Source organism: Capsella rubella, unplaced genomic scaffold (genome assembly GCF_000375325.1).
Source record: "Capsella rubella cultivar Monte Gargano unplaced genomic scaffold, Caprub1_0 scaffold_4, whole genome shotgun sequence".
In the NCBI taxonomy this organism is placed as follows: Eukaryota; Viridiplantae; Streptophyta; class Magnoliopsida; order Brassicales; family Brassicaceae; genus Capsella; species Capsella rubella.
The window spans coordinates 10,207,342-10,225,224 of NW_006238920.1; the positions used below are offsets into that span (position 1 = coordinate 10,207,342).

The 17,883-nt window shown below is 36.9% G+C and overlaps 6 protein-coding genes across 6 annotated transcripts; 3 read left to right on the forward strand and 3 right to left on the reverse strand.

Moving 5' to 3' along the window:
• The first annotated feature begins 2,710 nt into the window (after nucleotides 1-2,710).
• Nucleotides 2,711-5,631, forward strand: LOC17888211 (protein SQS1). The gene is made up of 3 exons (XM_006294132.2): nucleotides 2,711-3,581; nucleotides 4,714-4,924; nucleotides 5,037-5,631. Exons 1-3 carry the CDS (start codon nucleotides 2,904-2,906, stop codon nucleotides 5,507-5,509), a joined length of 1,362 nt encoding a protein of 453 aa, XP_006294194.1. The 5' UTR covers nucleotides 2,711-2,903; the 3' UTR covers nucleotides 5,510-5,631.
• A 981-nt stretch (nucleotides 5,632-6,612) lies between these two features.
• On the forward strand, nucleotides 6,613-7,987 carry LOC17888976 (UPF0481 protein At3g47200). Its single transcript, XM_006294138.2, has one exon. It carries the CDS (start codon nucleotides 6,613-6,615, stop codon nucleotides 7,966-7,968), a length of 1,356 nt encoding a protein of 451 aa, XP_006294200.1. The 3' UTR covers nucleotides 7,969-7,987.
• A 1,134-nt stretch (nucleotides 7,988-9,121) lies between these two features.
• Nucleotides 9,122-9,446, forward strand: LOC17888982. Its single transcript, XM_006295285.2, has one exon. It carries the CDS (start codon nucleotides 9,127-9,129, stop codon nucleotides 9,367-9,369), a length of 243 nt encoding a protein of 80 aa, XP_006295347.1. The 5' UTR covers nucleotides 9,122-9,126; the 3' UTR covers nucleotides 9,370-9,446.
• Nucleotides 9,447-10,795: 1,349 nt separating this feature from the next.
• Nucleotides 10,796-11,414, reverse strand: LOC17889263 (ethylene-responsive transcription factor ERF024). The gene has a single exon (XM_006295766.2). It carries the CDS (start codon nucleotides 11,412-11,414, stop codon nucleotides 10,857-10,859), a length of 558 nt encoding a protein of 185 aa, XP_006295828.1. The 3' UTR covers nucleotides 10,796-10,856.
• Nucleotides 11,415-13,082: 1,668 nt separating this feature from the next.
• Nucleotides 13,083-14,869, reverse strand: LOC17888660 (fructose-bisphosphate aldolase 6, cytosolic). Its single transcript, XM_006293425.2, has 3 exons — nucleotides 14,730-14,869; nucleotides 14,156-14,383; nucleotides 13,083-14,063 (listed from the first exon to the last, which is right to left on the reverse strand). Exons 1-3 carry the CDS (start codon nucleotides 14,755-14,757, stop codon nucleotides 13,243-13,245), a joined length of 1,077 nt encoding a protein of 358 aa, XP_006293487.1. The 5' UTR covers nucleotides 14,758-14,869; the 3' UTR covers nucleotides 13,083-13,242.
• A 1,062-nt stretch (nucleotides 14,870-15,931) lies between these two features.
• Nucleotides 15,932-17,779, reverse strand: LOC17888242. Its single transcript, XM_023784379.1, has one exon. The coding sequence runs from the start codon at nucleotides 17,140-17,142 to the stop codon at nucleotides 16,147-16,149; it is 996 nt and encodes a 331-aa protein (XP_023640147.1). The 5' UTR covers nucleotides 17,143-17,779; the 3' UTR covers nucleotides 15,932-16,146.
• Nucleotides 17,780-17,883: the final 104 nt, after the last annotated feature.

Here is a 17,883-nt window from a genome sequence, read left to right on the forward strand (position 1 = left end):
GAGACAGCGGGGAATCCTAGAAGAAACAGTGTCACTACAAGTTGCTCTCATTCGCTAATTATTTATTTAATACAGACTATAAATTATAGTATTACCAAATTAAAAATGTCTACGTAAGTGGTGATAATTAGTGGACATCGCTTTTCATGAAAAAAATATAGTGAGACAAGAACAACAACAAAGAATAATAAAATACATATCTACTTATTATTAAAACAAAGATTTGACAATAATTGACAATAGGTATGAGTGCATGAACATTAAAACTAATTAATAGTATATCATTCCACAATCTCTCTTTAAATCAATATTTTTCAAAAACTGTAAGGCAAAAAAAACAAAACAAAACAATAACGAAACCGTAGTATTAGTAGTAGTGCCAGATGAAAGAAATTATATAAGGTCGGACCAGACCATAGTGAAAAAAAATTAATATCCCACTATTAAATTAAACTATATAGTATAAAGTCCACAGATGCTGAGAATTTAATTAAAGGGTCGAGTACCCCAGCTGTAAAGCCTACAACTTTTTCTTTCTCATTTATGGTGCGAACCTTTTATTGTCCTGCCCAATGCATTTTTTATTTATTTTTAATAATACTAGTAGTAGTCATTAATAGTTTTTTTCTTCGTTTTCTATAATTTCAATTTTCAAGGAGAAAACAAATAAGATAATTCGATTGTATAAAATTAGTAGTTAGTATTATTATTTTTTGTGTGTATATTTCACGTGTTTGTGTGTACGTAGGACAAATCAGTCGTTGGATTAGTAGTTGCCAACAGTTCTAAATTTTGGTATTTTACTCGTTTCTCTGTATTTTGTTAGGGTCAAAGATAATATATAAATTTTGTGAAAACTAATCATAGATATATTACGACAAAAATACGGACCTGTTCATTCATTAATCGCAATTATATAAAGCTGAAACAGATAATGCCCTGTTTCTTTTTCTCATCATTATCAGATCTATCAATACTTTGTGATAAAATTGATTTATCATAAATTTATAGGTATGAATCGTATGATTGCTTTTCTTGATTTCAACATCGTCAGATACTACTACTACCATTATCTTTTCCTAATTTGTAAGTTAATAAGATTCGTACGACTGTTGTTATTTTGGGATTTCTTAAAAAGAAAATTATAATTAATCAAGGTTAGGTTTCGTGCTATGCCCGGTAATGTTAAATGTTAGAACATGGTGTGTTTTTTTGTTTTTACTTAATTGTCCATCACTTCGATCAGATATTCGGATTAGGACTTACGTCAAGTGACAATCAGAAGTCTATAATCATATCTTATATTGCTTTCAAAACCAATTAACGTCAGTCCGCTTATATAAAGAAAAACAAACATATGTATTTAATTTAAAGTGTTCAGTCCATTTCACTAAGCACTTATAAATTAATCATTCTACTTTTTATAAATTTATGTTTGAACTATACTCTAGTAGAGCAAATCTCGTATCAAATCGTATTGAATATCTCTCGGTGTTTTTTATTTATAAAAAAAAAGCTATGTACACTTCTGAATGGTCTTAAATATTTTCAAAATCTAGTCACAGTTACATCTAATAAACTAATAATAAGCTTTATAATTGAGAAAATCAATGGTTTCAGTATCAAATCATAAGCTAGCTAGCCACCACTTCAAATTATGGGGTTTTTTTTTTTTTTTGTGTGTTAATGCTATAACTCAAAATTATTAACTTAGTAGCAAATGGTGCTGCTAAAAAATTGGATATACTGACAATATAACATGGCCAAATATAGAACAATTTAGAAGGTTTGGAAACTAATCCGTTGGCCACTGATATTTTGTTCTCGTTGCTACTTTGAATCTGAACATTGTTTTTGGTCTCTGAATCTGTGTTTGCTTGTCTTCCAACATCACGACTCGCATATCGATACTACAACTTCAAGCAAGACACATGGAAATGCAAGAGTTAACACTCAACACATGCAAAACAAGCCCCCCCAAATTTTATCCTCCTACTACGATAGCTGGACCAAACCTAACATGAATTCGGTTTTATCCAGTTTATCTTCTTCAATTATGATTTCCAAGATCATTCATCCCTCAACAAGAATTGTCATTTCAGGAATCATCATCGTACCGAGAGTGAACAGCACTTCATCTACAAATATAGTGAAAGTGTTTACCTTATGTTTATAAAGTCTCGTATAACGTTTTAACTTAACTGAATTTTACAGTAATGGTAACTCCAACGTTGTAATATCTTTTAAATGTCAATATCCTCGCTAGACAAATGGTATACACTTCATGACCACACACCACAGTATGGTTCCTTCGTGTGAAAATGATTCTGCTGCCTTTATATAAATGGAGTATAAGAAAATTCAGGTGAAGTTACTTACTGCTCAATCGAGTTTTCACAAACCGGTGAAAAGAAAAGGATAAGAAAACGCACACACACACACACGGCTACAAAAAGACTCTTTAAAATTGACACGTTAACTCTATTTTTCAGGAGTCTTTGAGGCCCACTCTGATAATAATATGTCAACTAAACTTTCTTTTAACAAACAAAATTACCGTTGCATAAGACATATGTCGATCATTATAATTCAATATACATATGAAGATAGAAAGAATATGAGACGAAAACTTTATTTTTATTTTTATTTTATTTCTATAGTTTTCAAGATGCTAGGAAGTAGCCAAATCCAAAGCATTGACTCTTTATCCAATGTCTCTCACCCTTTGTCTTCTTCAACTGTTCTCTCATCCTTCACCCAAAATCTCCCTCACTCTCTCTCTCTCTCTCTCTCTCTTCTTATAAGAAAAGAGGTAAAAGCTTCCTTCGTTTCACTATTTCCATGATTCTGAATTCCACACAGAGAGAGATAGTAAAAGCTAAGTAGTAAAGTCTTCTGCTGCCATGGCCGAGAAGAAGAAGAAGCATTTACACGAGCTTCTTGAAGATGACCAAGAACCTTTTCATCTCAACCATTACATCGCTGACCTCCGTTCTCAGATGGGCTGCTCCGATTTGCGTCTCAAGAAGCGTAAGTCCGACAACGTCGCCACGTTTCCTCCTGGTTTGTTCTCCTGCGAGAGTTCTTGTTTTTTCGCCGCTCATAAATCTCCCGACCCAAGAAAGTCTCCACTCTTCGAGCTCCGGTCTCCGGGAAAGAAAAAGACACGTGACGGTCGAGTTTTCCTCCAGATTCCGGCTAGAACCGCCGCAATTCTATTGGATGCAGCGGCGAGGATACAGAAGCAACAGTCGGAGAAGGCTAAGACAAACAAAGCTCGGACCAGAGGAAACGGGTTTGGTATGTTGGGGTCTGTCTTGAAGCTGCTAACAAACCGTAAAACAAAACCACGTTTAGATAGCGCTGATGCAAACGTGATTTGTTTAGAACGCGGGTCGGAACCGACGAGTAGTAGTAGAAGTAGTAGTAGCCGGAGAGAGCGTTTTATGGAGATTGGTGATAAGTGCTTCTGTGACAGCCCTTTTCATTTTGTTCTCGAAACAACTACTCCATCTTCCTCCGGTCACCGGACTCCTCATTTCACATCGACGGCTACTTCTCCGGCGCGCCGCAGTACTGAGGTTTGTCTCCATCTCTCTCTTTTATTTTATTTTTTTTAAAAAAAACTTTCACCAACAAAAGTCTAAAGATATGGACAAATTACGTCGTCTAAATTTTTTATAATTATGGAGTCTAAATTTTATATCAGAACTTAGCTATAGTTCATTTTTTTCAACAAAAAAAAAAAGTTTTTTAATTTCAAACTCGAAATGATAAAACTATAACTATGCAATTTAGATGTTAATGGTGATTTCTTTTCTGAAATTGTTAATTTTTTCAGTTATTCCTAAATAAATTTACTACTAAAAAGTCCGGAATTAAATAAATTACCATACAGTAAAAAAAAAAGTTAAAAAACATTCTATGGAAAAACTGAAAAAAACATCTTCTGATTAGAGCAGAGACACATGGCCGGCTGATAAAATTGTCTGTATGATATGACTGAATCATGAAAGTTTTTTCAGCAAGTACGGTAAATATGTTTTTTTTTTTTAACTTTACTTTACTTGAGAACGACGGATATGCCCCTGTTTTCGCATCCACACCTATCGTGGTGAGCTTCGCTATGGTGGGGGTGTTTATGTCATTTGCAAACCTGTGGTCAACATTCCGATTATTAGTTCAACTTGAAAGGTTTCCAAACCAATTAAAATTATTTACCTGCCAAATTACCAGAAGAACACACATTTTCTAGTTTCTACCTTTGAATTCTGTGGGTTAAGTCTTAAATGTCAACCGAACCTTTTTGTAATTATTAGCTACAAACTCTTAGAAATGTCATTTAACTTTTGTGAAAAAGTTTCCAAGGTTTTGTCAAAAAGTTGTGATCTTTTTTGGGGAAGTATTCAATTGTATGTTTACAAAATTCAAAAGTCATACTTATTTTACACTTTTTTTACAAAATTCAAAAGTAAAATTTTACTCTTCTTGTTGTGGTTTTTTTTTTCTTTGTGTTTTTTATTTATTTAATGCTTAGTGAAAAAAATACCTAAAATATATATATAGGTAACATGGAGAAACCCTTAATGGGTACGTGAAATAGTGCGATAAGGATATAAATTCAAATAGCTAAATATAGTTGTGATCCAGCGCTAGAAATAGTAAGGGACAAAAAATGTTGAAACCAAAAGTGTGTTAAATGAGTTGTAACAGGACGAAGATAGCGATGAGACAGAGAGCTTAGAGAAAGAGAGAGGACAAGAAGAAGAAAATAAAGAAGAGGAAGACAAGGAACAATGTAGCCCTGTCTCTGTACTTGATCCTCTTGAGGAGGAGGAGGAGGAGGAGGACGAAGACGAGGACCACAACCAACACGAGCCTGACCATCTCGATCATCTCTCTTGCAGCTTTGAAGTTGTACAACGTGAGTATCCAATCTTATATCACATCACATGGGCCAGTTGAATTGAAGACATATAGACTGGTCCCGAGATCGTATTAAGGGTTTTATAATGTTGTGTGTTTTGACTGATCAGGGGCGAAAAGGCGGCTACTCAAGAAGCTTCGTAGATTCGAGAAGTTAGCGGGGATGGATCCGGTAGAGCTCGACGGGAAGATGTCGGAAGAAGAAGATGACGACGAAGATGAAGATGAAGAAGATGAATATGAGGAGAGCGAGGAAGACGATAACATGAGGATTTACGATTCAGATGAAGAATATGAGGACGTAGATGAGGCGATGGCACGAGAGAGCGGGTGCGCAGAAGAGGAGAGGAGGAAGAAGAGTGATGAAAGACAGAAGAAATGGAGGATGATGAATGCATGGAAGTTAGGGGTGGGAGCAGAGGATGGTGTAGACGCGGTTGTGCGTAAAGATATGAGAGAGGAGACCAAAGAGTGGACAAGACACGGTGGAGAAGTGGAAGAGGCGGTGTCCGATCTCGAGCTCTCTATCTTCTTCTTCTTGGTTGATGAATTCTCCCTCGAACTTGTCTCTTCTTCTCCGTGAACAAATAATGAATTTGGTTAGAGACAAGAAAATTAGTAGATTTATGGAATAGATATGTCTTACTTGATAAACTCTAATTAACCTCTTTAACGTTAATCTAGGGGAATCCTTGTCACTTATAAGGCCTCTAAAAAATGTCACAACGTTAATCTCTCTTCATACACTACATCTTCTAATGTACAAAATCTTAGTTGAATGTTTTTTTAGAATAACTCAATTTGTATTCAAGAAAGGTAAAATGTATATAGTTAGGAAACGTTCATTGTATGGTATTTCTAGGTTTGAACATTCAGCTTAGTTTAATCAGTTTTGAATAGAGGAATTTTAGGACCACGTCTCAGCTTAATTTTAAAATAAGCAACGTAGCTGACTTCTATCAACCGAAACCTCCACTCTGACATTCTCAAAAATCAGGCCCAGTAAGAAAAAAAATTGGTAGTCTTTGAAAAATCATAAATAAATTTTTTAAAAGACATCTGACATCTATCAAAAGGAGCCAAATAATAACCAAAGGAACATAGACTATTAGAACATATCGGCTTTGGGTAGAGTCAGTGTCTAGCCTGATGTTCTTTTGGATTGGTTATATATACTGAGTTTGTATAAGGGATTAGTCAGATAGGAAAGTACTCGCACCAAATATTGTTAGGCTTCTCTCGGGCTCGGAGTCTTGGACATGGATGGCCTGATTGGCACCTACGTGCGTGATACCAACCAATAATTTTCTTCTTTTGACCAACCAATAATTTTATAACATTTTTTATAACTTTTAGATTGTTTACTCGAATACTATCAACAAACGTATATCTATAACTCTAAAATAAAATAATAACAATCGCTTCTAGTTCTTCATAGAAATTTCGTAGGATCATGGAAGGACCAAGTCATGAGCCATGACTACTAACTATCATTAAAAAAACTCTTTTAACTAAATATGTGAAACATATCATCCAGCATAGAATGGACCAATCTCCATTATGTGACGACTAATAAGTGGACCAGCAAAAACGAAAAATACCAATCATAAAGACTAGTTTAGTTCCAAAACTACCCCTTATCACTTGTTTATAGATATCATTATCATCAATTCCACACCAATAAAAATGGTGGACGCGGCGGAGCAACCGCTTCCCGCCTCCGTACTACCGGACGAGGGAGAAAGCCTCCTCAAGATCCGCATTGAGAGGATGCATAAGAAGCTGACGGAACCACCACGGTTGCTTAGCTCGGCCGCGGGACGACCAACTTGCTCCATCTTCCGAGTACCTCAGAGCATGATTGACTGTAACGGAAGATGCTATGAGCCGCGAGTCGTCTCGATCGGACCGTATCACCGTGGCAAAATGCACCTCAAAATGATTGAAGAACACAAATGGCGTTACTTAAACGTTCTTCTCGCTCGAACCCAAAACCTAACTCTAGAGGCTTACATGAAGCGCGTGAGGACCGTTGAGGAAGAGGCGAGGGAGTGTTACTCCGAGTCAATACACATGGAGTCCGAAGAGTTCAACGAGATGATGGTTCTTGACGGTTGCTTTATTCTTGAGCTGTTTCGTAAAGTGAGCATTCTTGTTCCTTCCGAACCTAACGATCCACTTATGGCCATGGCTTGGGTTCTTCCTTTCTCTTACAGAGATTTGCTCCGTCTTGAGAATCAAATCCCTTTCTTAGTTCTTGAAACTTTGTTCGATCTCACGAGAGGTGATAACGAGAAAGAGACCAACGCTTCATTACAGTCTCTAGCGTTTGCCTTCTTTAACAACACGATGCACAGAACAGATGAAGATCTCGCCAGGTTCAAAGACCTAAAAGCCAAACACCTCCTCGACCTCGTCCGGTCAAGCCTCATCCCGAAGAATGAGCTTCACGAGCCGCCGGTAACGAATAGTAAGGAGAAGATGCCGTCCCACGTCATACACTGCATCTCGAAGCTCCGGCGAGCCGGGATCAAGCTCCGGGAGCTGAAAGACGCAGAGAGCTTCTTGGTGGTGAGATTCAGGCACGGAACGATCGAGATGCCGACGATCACCGTCGATGACTTCATGAGCAGTTTCTTAGAGAACTGCGTGGCCTACGAACAATGCCACGTGGCGTGCTCAAAGCATTTCACGACATACGCGACGCTACTAGACTGTCTGATGAACAGTTACAGGGACGTAGAGTATCTATGCGAGCAAAACATCATAGAGAACTATTTCGGAACAGATGCAGAGATCGCGGGATTCGTGAACAGTCTAGGCAAAGACGTGGCCTTCGACATAACACAGTGTTATCTCAGAGACTTGTTTAAAGACGTGAATAAGTATTACATGAGTGGTTTGCATGTGACATGGGCTGGTTTCAAATACACTTACTTTAGCTCTCCTTGGTCTTTTGTCTCCGCTCTTGCTGCTTTTGTTCTTTTGGTTTTGACCGTTGTCCAGACTATTTACACTGTTCTCCAGGCTTATCAAAAATAAATTCAATGTTTCATCACTATATTTTCCAATATAATTCAACGAATTTGTTGGTTATAATTAATTGGATGAAGTATATGCAATTGATGAGAATTCTAGTATTTTAAAAATCCTACTTCTATTATTGATTCTGTAATAATGTGTTTTTGGGATTAGTTGTCCAAACGTGTATCTATAATGGTACGAGTTATAAAGAAATGATGATAATAAATAAGAAGAATAGTGACAAACTATCATAGAATTAAATAAAAGGTTTCCTCAGAATTTGGTAACTTCAACTCCGTTAACAACTACTTATGAATCCTTTTTCGGATTACACCCATTATCTCAAGTTTTGGATCGAACTAATCCATTGACACAAATCGTTTATGGGAGAAAATTGAGTTATTTGGGCCCGGGCGGATTAACGGGGCGAACTGCAAATTTTCGGATACGAGATATCCATCCTAGTCACTATGGGCGATTGGCAAAAATAGGAGACTCGTTGACGGTAGGAATTGGTCAATTCCTCAATGTTTTTGTGGATCAACTGAGTCAACGTGACAGCTCAGGCTTCATAAACACACTAGCGAGACCCTGGAATTTTGGTAATTTCGTGTAAACTAACATAAATAACACTTCACATATATTATACTATTTCAGTAGTATCTAGAAGTTCTGACCAAATGTTTAGTACTTCAAAATAAATAGTGCATACGATAACTTGGCAACCTTATTAAAAAAAATAACGAATGCAATTTGCCGTGATCATCATGTGTTAAACCCAATTGCCTTAAACACGAAATTATTTATTTAATTTAAAGATCCATACTATAACAAACGTGCAAAGGAGGGAATACAATACAGAGTACGAGTACTGAAGACTTTTCCAAGGATCGATGACCCTCGTAATATCTATGTTTGATATTTCTTCTTACCAAGTCTCTCGAAGAAGACTCGGTCGTAACTCCTTCTTCAAACAATGTCTAAACTTAATAAGCAAGCCGCATTAGTTAGCTACATATATATATATATATATATATATAAACACACGATCCAATATACATATTTCAGTAAACACACAATAATACAGTATACTTTTCGATATTTGCCTTCTGAAAATATTGTTTCCAAGATCGTCAATTTCGTGAAACATATTCTCTGATTTATACGAACACAAGAATGAGCGGCGAAACATCTGTCACTAAATCTAGCAGGTCAGACGAAAATCAAACGGTGATAGGATATATTGAGATACTTCAAGATCATCAACTTTCTAAGCTTGAGAGGCGCATTGATATTCACACGACACGTTCCCGAGGAGGGGGAAGTCTAGCCGAAGAGGTCATGGAGAAGCTTGAGAGATTCAAAATACGTACGGTTAACATCTTGGTGGGAGGAGATGATGGCGAACAGAAGAAATAAAACAAATTTCAAATATTTGAATTCATTCATTCATTCTTTTCTAACCAATCAAAGACTTTAATTACTTTTTCGTTGCTCTTCACTTCCAAGTAAAATAGGTTTTTAATGGGTTTGTCACAAATCGTGTGGGCTACATGTGGTTTTATAGTTTTAAGAAACCCAAATAGTTCAAATATGTTTTAGACCTTTGTGTATGTATGTATGCATCAGTTTCTTCCATACATATGATTTTCACTCAGTACTCTATTTGTTTCAAGAGTTACCCTTAAAAGAATCCCTTTGTATTTTATTTATAAAGGTATATACATATATATATATTTTTCTCTTTGTTATGATGTAAATAAAAAATAAAATATATGAAGTTATTTGTTTTGGAACATATGTATATGTAGTTTAATTTTCATTTACAACTTGCCAACTTGGGATGGACTGTGTTGCATTCAAGCATCTCTCTCGTGTTCGAAAATAAACTCTAAAATTTTGTTTTAACCAGAATACAAAAAATATATATAATTGTAAGCCAATAATTGTTTTTGTTTGCGTTCCTCATTACAACTTCTAAATAATATGTTACAAAAACGTCACGTCATCTTTTGGACCATTATTACAGTATAACTGATGAAAATTAAATATAAAGTTAAAAATAGGCTTATATTAGAGTATATTAGAAAAAAAAATCAGCAAGCTTATGATTCGATTAAGACTCGTATTCAAACCATCTCGTGTTTTCCTCACCAAACCCATTTAGTAAGCTCCTCTCTCTCAATTTTTTTTTCTTCTTGTTTCTGTTTCCATTCTTCCAACTAGGCCACGCATCCTCAAGTATTTGTAAGACTGTTTGCAAATATTTTATATAATCGTTTGCTAGGGACTATAGAGTAGATACACTATATTGTAACTTTTTCATCAAACTCAAACTAATATCGATCATTTACTATATCATGAGATAGAGAATGTGTTGGTCAAATACATGCCACAAGAAGAATTATATTTTGTCATGACATTGACCTCTATGTGTTCTTTTTTTCTTCACAAATCTTCGAAATCGAATTGTGGTTCAAAACGGCTTCGTTTATTTCCTTCTGAATAATGATTGTTTATTTATTTTGTCTATAACAAATACAGTATTAGTTACTCCAATCAAAACATATGCTCACTTGTCTAGACTTCGGGTCGAGGAGGACATACTGACCGTGTGTGAAATTATATATGTATATATTATCTGTAAAATAAAACGAGTATCAGTCAAAGCATTGACCGTGTGTGATTACATTTGCAATTACATCAGATTAAATTGCAAGAAAAAAAGTTTAAAGACAAAAAACTTAATACAGTACGTACGACCTTATATATATCTTACGGTCTGAATGGGGCTTAACGATGCATGCAATGCATCACTAGACACCATTTTATTTATTTCATACAGCACATATATATCGTTGCATGTACACACAGATTTAATTACAGACTTTAGATTGTTTAGTTGATCAAGGAAAGTTCCACAAGTAATCGTCTCCTCCAGTGAAACCATCAACGTCGTAGTAAGTAGTATCAAAGGCAGGAGGACGAGGCGGGCTAAGAAGCATTCCTTCAGCCATATTCATGAGCACATTAGGCATGTCGAATACCAAATCATCGTCCATGAACTCATTCATATTTGTATGCTCATAACTAGCATTCATGCTGGCCACACCGCTTGTTTCGCTGTTATGATTGGCCATAACAATCGCATCCCTAGCAGCACCAAAAGCAGCGGCGGCTGAAGCGGCTGCTGCTTGGATGTCACCTGGAGACATGGAGGCTGGGACAGGCAAAGAGGAAACCGAGTTTGGGAAGTTGAGCTCAGCTTGAGTGCCTTTGAGGGCTAGAGCTGCCACGTCATAGGCTATTGCCGCCATCTCGGGAGTGGAGAATGTTCCTAACCAGATACGGTTAGGTTTTCTTGGCTCACGGATCTCAGAAACCCATTTGTCTGAGTTCCTACGTTGTCTCACTCCCTTGTACAAAGGGTGGCGGCCACCATTGTCTTTGGAGGTTCCTTGCATATTTGATGATGATAATTAGGGTTTTGAGGAGGGATGAGGGTGATGAGTTTGAGGAAGGAGTGGAAGAAGTCGAAGCCATTTTATGGGGGCAGTTAAGTTAGTTGAAGAGTGAAGTGGAGAAGAGAGTGAGGAGTGAAGAAAGTGCAAACCAGTTAGGGATAAAGAGAATAGGGTTTGGGAGAGATTGATCACAGCTTGGAGATGATGAAGTTAAAGCTGTAAAGACAGCTTTTTAATTGCTCCTCTTGTTGGATATCGCGTTTTTTTGGGTGGTGGCCAATTAAGTCGCAAATGTATTATATGTTTTTGTCTAAAGTGGTCGTTTTCGCCATTACAGGTTCATGAATATTTATGTTTCCTCATGATCTTGACATCACTTTATTGAAAACTTTTTTTTCATTTATATAAATTAGCTACTTAATTTGTGATATTTTTATATGGTGAAAGTGTGAATCTAAATTGTATAATTCATAATATCATCCATCTATGTATTTAGCTATATACTTATACATATTACTCCATATCCCTGGTATAATGACTTCTTACATTGCCATGATCAGAATTTAATGTATATATAAATACGCATTTCCTATATATTGCTTACTTTGGGGTTAATGGTTATTTCTGAACAGAAATGAATAATAGAGTTGACTTGGTGAAGTATATAATAATCACATTCCAAAAGTATCTTAGAAATGCTAAGAAGAGCTTAATTAGTGTGTGAGAACTTAGTGTGTGTGATTGCTGTTTGGGTCAATTTCGTTGAGGCTTTATCACTCCACTAAACATTAATAAATATTATATATTGTAATAGATTATTTTTTCTCACTAAAAAACTTGTCAAATCGGTTTAAGGTAAGAAATCCATTTCACAATCTCGATATACCGTGGAATTTTGTTGCAATCAACTATATATATATAAAATTTCACCAAATTAAATCAAAGTTTCTCGATCACGTACACTATTGGTGTGTGCCGGCTGTCAAATATCATCTACGTGAAAATCTATGACATCCGATCCGAGTCGATATATATAAGTGGTTGCACACCGATAATCTAATGTTTTGATCGTATTTGCAAATGCTAAATTTATCATTCCTAACGATGTCACTAAACAAACAGGCCTGTTGTAACTATTGGTCCAATCTGGTTTTGGCTAAGTAGCTTCTCTTTTGTTTGCCTTTCAACAATATATGTTTGTATATACAAATGCCATGTTTGTTGACGACATGGAAAGTGTAGAACGCCATAATGGTAAGAAAATATCTAAATGTTTTCTAACAAAGGCTACATGTATCCAATCAAATTATCTTGTAAGAGATTTTTGCATTAGATCTTAATTGTTATGCTACAAACTCTTAAGGTAGAATGTTCATATTGTTAAAGCATTCGGGCAAATAGTGGTCATACCAAAAGATTCCAGTTTACAGGTTTGCAAGTTGCTCGATCAGAATCTATTCAGCCGACACAAAAAAAAAAAAAAGATAACACAGGAGTTTGTGTAGCTAAAATATACATTAATTGGTTAATATTGTTGAAATGTGTTAAGAATGGCGGGTGACCTGTTGTAGCAGAGACCTTGACATGTCAACTACTTGTGATATGTTACGTACTCATGCCATGCCCTTAAACTTTGGTTGATATAGTTTAGTTTTCAAGATTTAGAAATCCCAACAAGAGAAAAAATATATTATAAAGTTTCATAAGAAACAGAGACCTCAGATAACAAGCTTAAGTAGGGTTCTTTTTATATCACTCTTCTAAACATAGCAGTAAACAGGAACACTAACGATGACATGAAAACAACGATCCTTAAAAGACTCTTCATTCAGTACTTGTAATCTTTAACGTGAAGGCTCTCTGCTGCACCTTCACCGAGCTTAGCATCACCTTTGTACGCACCAAGTGTGGCCTCAGAGTTAGCCTTGCATCTAACCAAGAACGCTTCTTGTGCCTTTTTCACATTCTCCTCTTTTCCTCCCCAAGTCTTCAGTGTGCTCTGCTGCAACGCCCTTCCAAACGAAAAGGACAGAGACCAGGGCTTCTTTGTCTTCAACTGGTTCATTGCGTTCAGGTTCCTTGTCGCTTCTTCCTCGCTCTGTCCACCGGACAAGAACACTATGGCTGGCACCGCTGCTGGCACAGTCCTCTGAAGGGCACGGACAGTGTGCTCTGCAATCACCTCTGGAGCAACCTTGGCACTCTCTGATCCTGGAGTCACCATGTTTGGTTTCAAGAGTGTTCCTTCAAGCAAGACATGGTGATCACTCAGGGCCTTGTAGCAAGCCGCAAGAACACGCTCAGTCACTGCTGCACACTTGTGGATGTCATGAGAGCCGTCAACAAGAATCTCAGGCTCCACGATCGGCACAAGACCGTTCTCCTGGCAAATGACAGCGTACCTAGCCAATCCATAAGCGTTCTCATGGATAGCTAACTCAGAGGGCTCATTCTTACCAATCTTAAGCACGGCACGCCACTTAGCAAAACGAGCACCAGCCTCGTAATACTTCTTGCAACGCTCACCAAGACCATCAAGACCCTGCGTAGTCGTCTCACCATTGGTCCCAGCAAGCTCAACGGTACCCTTGTCAACCTTAATACCAGGCAAAACTCCTGCACTCTTCAACATCTCAACAAAAGGAGTACCTGCATCACAATCAAATCAACCACAATTAAGAAACAATAACACAATAAGAGACTCACAGATTCATCAGCACACAGAAATAGAATGAGAGTACCATTAGAGCTCTTCTGGTAGAGGGTTTCTTCAAAGAGGATAACACCACTGAGGCAAGGAAGAGCTCCAGGAGTAGTGAAGAGAAGCTCACGAAGAGCACGTCTGTTGGATTCAACGTTCTCAACATTGATGCTAGCGAGACGTTTCCCAATGGTACCAGTTGACTCATCTGCGGCAAGGATACCTTTCCCAGGTGTGCCGATGTAAGCAGCGTTAGCAATCAGCTCATCTGCAAAAAAAAAAAAGAGCCAAGACTCAACAAATTCAATCAAATCCAACTTTGCATATTCAGATCGCTTAAAACAAACTTACGAGTTTTAAGATTACGAACAAAACTCATAAACCTCAAAAACGTTAAACCCTAAGCCCCTAAAAAAACCACACCAACGACTGAATATTTCACTCTGATGTGCGTAATCGGATAACTATGGAATATCGCATGTATAGATCTGAACTACTTTTTGAACAGAATCCAGAAATTACAAACAAAACGAAGGATCAAAAACAAAATGAATCAATTTGAGCTGATAAAACAGAGTACACCGAGAGAGAGAGAGAGATGAAGAGTTAGTTACCGGCGAATTTGGTGGTGAAGCAAGACATGGTCGTAGAATCGAAACGATGAAGAGAAGTGGATAAAGAGAGAAATTGAGGATGATGATGATGATGATGATGATGATGATGATCGGGATGATGAGTTTATTAATAATATAGGGATGGAGTGATGATGGTAAGTAATGGTTCCTTCCAGAAGAATATTTTGGCCACTTCTCCAAGGTAAAGGTTTTAACCGCCGTTGATTTGTTAACAAGTTGTTTCTATGGGCGGTTTTTACCACTTTCCTTAGTTACTGTTTTAACTCTTTATTATCACTTTATCAGTAACTTCTACGACCTTCTTCTATTTTAAAGGCCTCATTACGGCCCAATAATACTCTGATTTCAGTCATTTCCATTTTACGAAATGAATATATAAATAGGTTTTTAGAAACTAGTGAATAGATTTTGACATGATATTAGATCTTGGGACAAAAATATAGATTTGATATTTATGTGATTAGTAAGTCTGACAATTATAATTTTGAGAATTTAGTTTTTATTCTGAATATGTTTTTTCTTGTTTTCTACCCATTTTTCAGTTTCCATTTTCTTTCTATAGTTTTGTTTTTGTTTCAGTGTCCTTTCCATTTCTGTTATTTTGGATATGTCGAAAAAATCACAGTCATAAAACAAAAATTGATAAATTTAGGAGATATTATTATTAGGCTATCAAATTAGGTATATTTATTTCTTTATATATATACATTCATCTTATTCAACGGTTAAGAATACAATTTTTTTAGTTTTGATGACGTGATAGTGAAGGCAAGGAAACCAATACGATGTCAAAAATCAGCTCATAGATTGTGACAATTCTATATTTAGATCAGTCTTTTTCTTAATTTTCCAATGAAAAAAAAGGAAAAGAGGAATTTATTACATGTATCACATTAAATTAAATGGAAGATTCATGAGAACCTTGAGTCGTGTCGTCGTAAAAAAAAAAGAAGCAAACTAAAAAGAAAGAAAAAAGTATCAACAACATGTAACATTTGTTGTCGTTTGGGCAAATGTAGTAATGTTTGAGCAGCATGGGCTCAGATTCAAAAATTTGGAGTTTACAAATGTTAAATTCTGCTATTCTACAAGTTTAATATATGAAATCAATAAAATTGGTTTTTGTTATGAATAATAATGGGTCTACTTTATCAAAACCAATAGCATTTGACAAAACTTGGTTGAGAGAAAGTGATCATTGTCGTTGTCGGAGATAAGTTTTCCGGCGACTCCACGGTGCCGGGATTACATGAAAAAGAATTATGGAACTCAAAGCCAAACTTACGTTTGTCCTAAACAGCAAGAACAATCTAAAATTCAGACATCAGAAAAACTTAGAAAATAACAAAGTTAAAATTAGACAAGGAAAGAGTTACGTTAGACTATTTTTTTTTCTTCATTTTTTAGAGGCACAGATGATAAGAGAAAAAGTATGTTTCTCATCTATTGATCCGATCTTCTTCTTCATCTTACTCTCTTCTTCATCTTCATCTATCCAAAGTCTACTATCCAAACCACTCCTCCTCCTAAACATAAACACAGCGCACGGAGGAGACGACGAGGAGCTCGAAGAAGACGATGACGACGACGCCGTTTTTGACGACGAGCTGGTGGAAGAAGACGGCGCCGTTTCTTTGTAGAACCAGTCGTGTAAATCCCACATCATATCTATAAGCATTCCATCGAAGAACATGGTTTGGTTCCCTCTAAAGTTCCATTTGAGCTTCTTCACCGCAAACACTTTCCTCTTATCCACATAAACCGACATCGTTTCGGGGCTTTTTAGTTTCCATAAATACCCTTCTTCTCCCACTCCTCCTCCTCCTCCTCCGCCGCCGCCGCCGCATTGAATCTGAATCTCGTGTTTTGTTCCGACGTCGGAGAATTGAGCTTTCGTCGTGAGCCAGCAAGTTCCAGAGAATCTCTCTGTTCTTGATACTCGCCACGAAGACGGTGACGTGTCTCTTTCGTGGTGGTCAACGTCGCCGATTCGGAGGGTGACATCGGAATTAACAACGACGACGACGAAGAATCTCCCGGTTGGTTCAGGTCCGGTGTTATCGTACTCTGCTTCAGATAGATCCCAAAAGATCTCGGCGTTGAGTGAACCGGAAGAAGAAGTCACCTTTCTCGATCCTTTAGGTTTCCTGAGTGAAACAGAGTACGACTTCGGCGGCGTTGAGATAACGACGGTGAGGTTATCCGACCAGGTAAGCGCAACAGAGACGGGTTTGTCGGAAGAAGAGAGATTGGATTTATAAGTGGTGGTAACCGTGTCCGGGATTGAAGGAGGTAATGTCGGAGATAGGTATGAATGATTCGAAGGGCCTGAGCAGTAGGCATCTGATACTTTAATGGCGTGTTCACTGTAACAAGCCGCAAGGCCTCTCATCTGAAAAGGGTGGTTATGTTTTTCCCGGGAAAGTTAGAAAGGAAGAAACTTTAAAGAGTAAAATGGGAGAAACTGAAGAAAGAAGAAAGATTTGAATTTCGTGTATGGATGCTATACGTGTGAATAAAGAGAGATACTTGGAACCTTTTTGCGGGTTTTAGAGGCAGAGACAAAGTTTCTTTTTCTTTTTATTTTTAAAAGAAAAGAGAGATAAAGGTTTTGTGTGGCAAAAGGAGCAAATGAAGTTTAGAGATTCTGTGTGTCTTGGGAGATTATAGAAACGGACGTGGAAGAAGAGAGATGTGACAGAGAGATCTTCTTCTTCTTCTTCTTTTTTAATATCGGGAAACTCAAAAAGTAAAAGAAGTGTTTTTAAGAAGTTTAGTGGTACGGATGTTGCAGAGAAGAAAGAAAGAAACGAAAGAGATGAATTGTTCTTCTTTGTGTTTTGGTGTGTTTCATTCGGCCATGTGAAGATGTCTCTCTTCTGACTTTTATTTTTGTGAGAGTTTCGTCTGCGTCTGTTTTTCTTAATGTATAAATTCTTACTCCAGTTGAGTATTAAAAATTAGCAAACAAATCCATCATTAAATGTAAGTTGGATATGGGGGCAAAAAAATATATATATGTTAAGCTTAACGACAAGAGAGATCGAGAGAGAAACGAAAATTTAGATATTTTAACAACAAGTTCTTTGCATTATCATCTATCGACGTGTATGAATTTTAATCTCTTTTGCTT

Coding starts and splice junctions, on each gene's coding strand:
- LOC17888211 (XM_006294132.2), top strand. CDS start 2,904: ATGGCCGAGAAGAAGAAGAAGCATTTACACGAGCTTCTTGAAGATGAC. Junction 3,582..4,713: donor CGGCGCGCCGCAGTACTGAG/GTTTGTCTCCAT, acceptor GAGTTGTAACAG/GACGAAGATAGCGATGAGAC. Junction 4,925..5,036: donor CAGCTTTGAAGTTGTACAAC/GTGAGTATCCAA, acceptor TTGACTGATCAG/GGGCGAAAAGGCGGCTACTC.
- LOC17888976 (XM_006294138.2), top strand. CDS start 6,613: ATGGTGGACGCGGCGGAGCAACCGCTTCCCGCCTCCGTACTACCGGAC.
- LOC17888982 (XM_006295285.2), top strand. CDS start 9,127: ATGAGCGGCGAAACATCTGTCACTAAATCTAGCAGGTCAGACGAAAAT.
- LOC17889263 (XM_006295766.2), bottom strand. CDS start 11,414: ATGCAAGGAACCTCCAAAGACAATGGTGGCCGCCACCCTTTGTACAAG.
- LOC17888660 (XM_006293425.2), bottom strand. CDS start 14,757: ATGTCTTGCTTCACCACCAAATTCGCCG. Junction 14,384..14,729: donor CTTCACCACCAAATTCGCCG/GTAACTAACTCT, acceptor TTTTTTTTGCAG/ATGAGCTGATTGCTAACGCT. Junction 14,064..14,155: donor CTACCAGAAGAGCTCTAATG/GTACTCTCATTC, acceptor ATTGTGATGCAG/GTACTCCTTTTGTTGAGATG.
- LOC17888242 (XM_023784379.1), bottom strand. CDS start 17,142: ATGAGAGGCCTTGCGGCTTGTTACAGTGAACACGCCATTAAAGTATCA.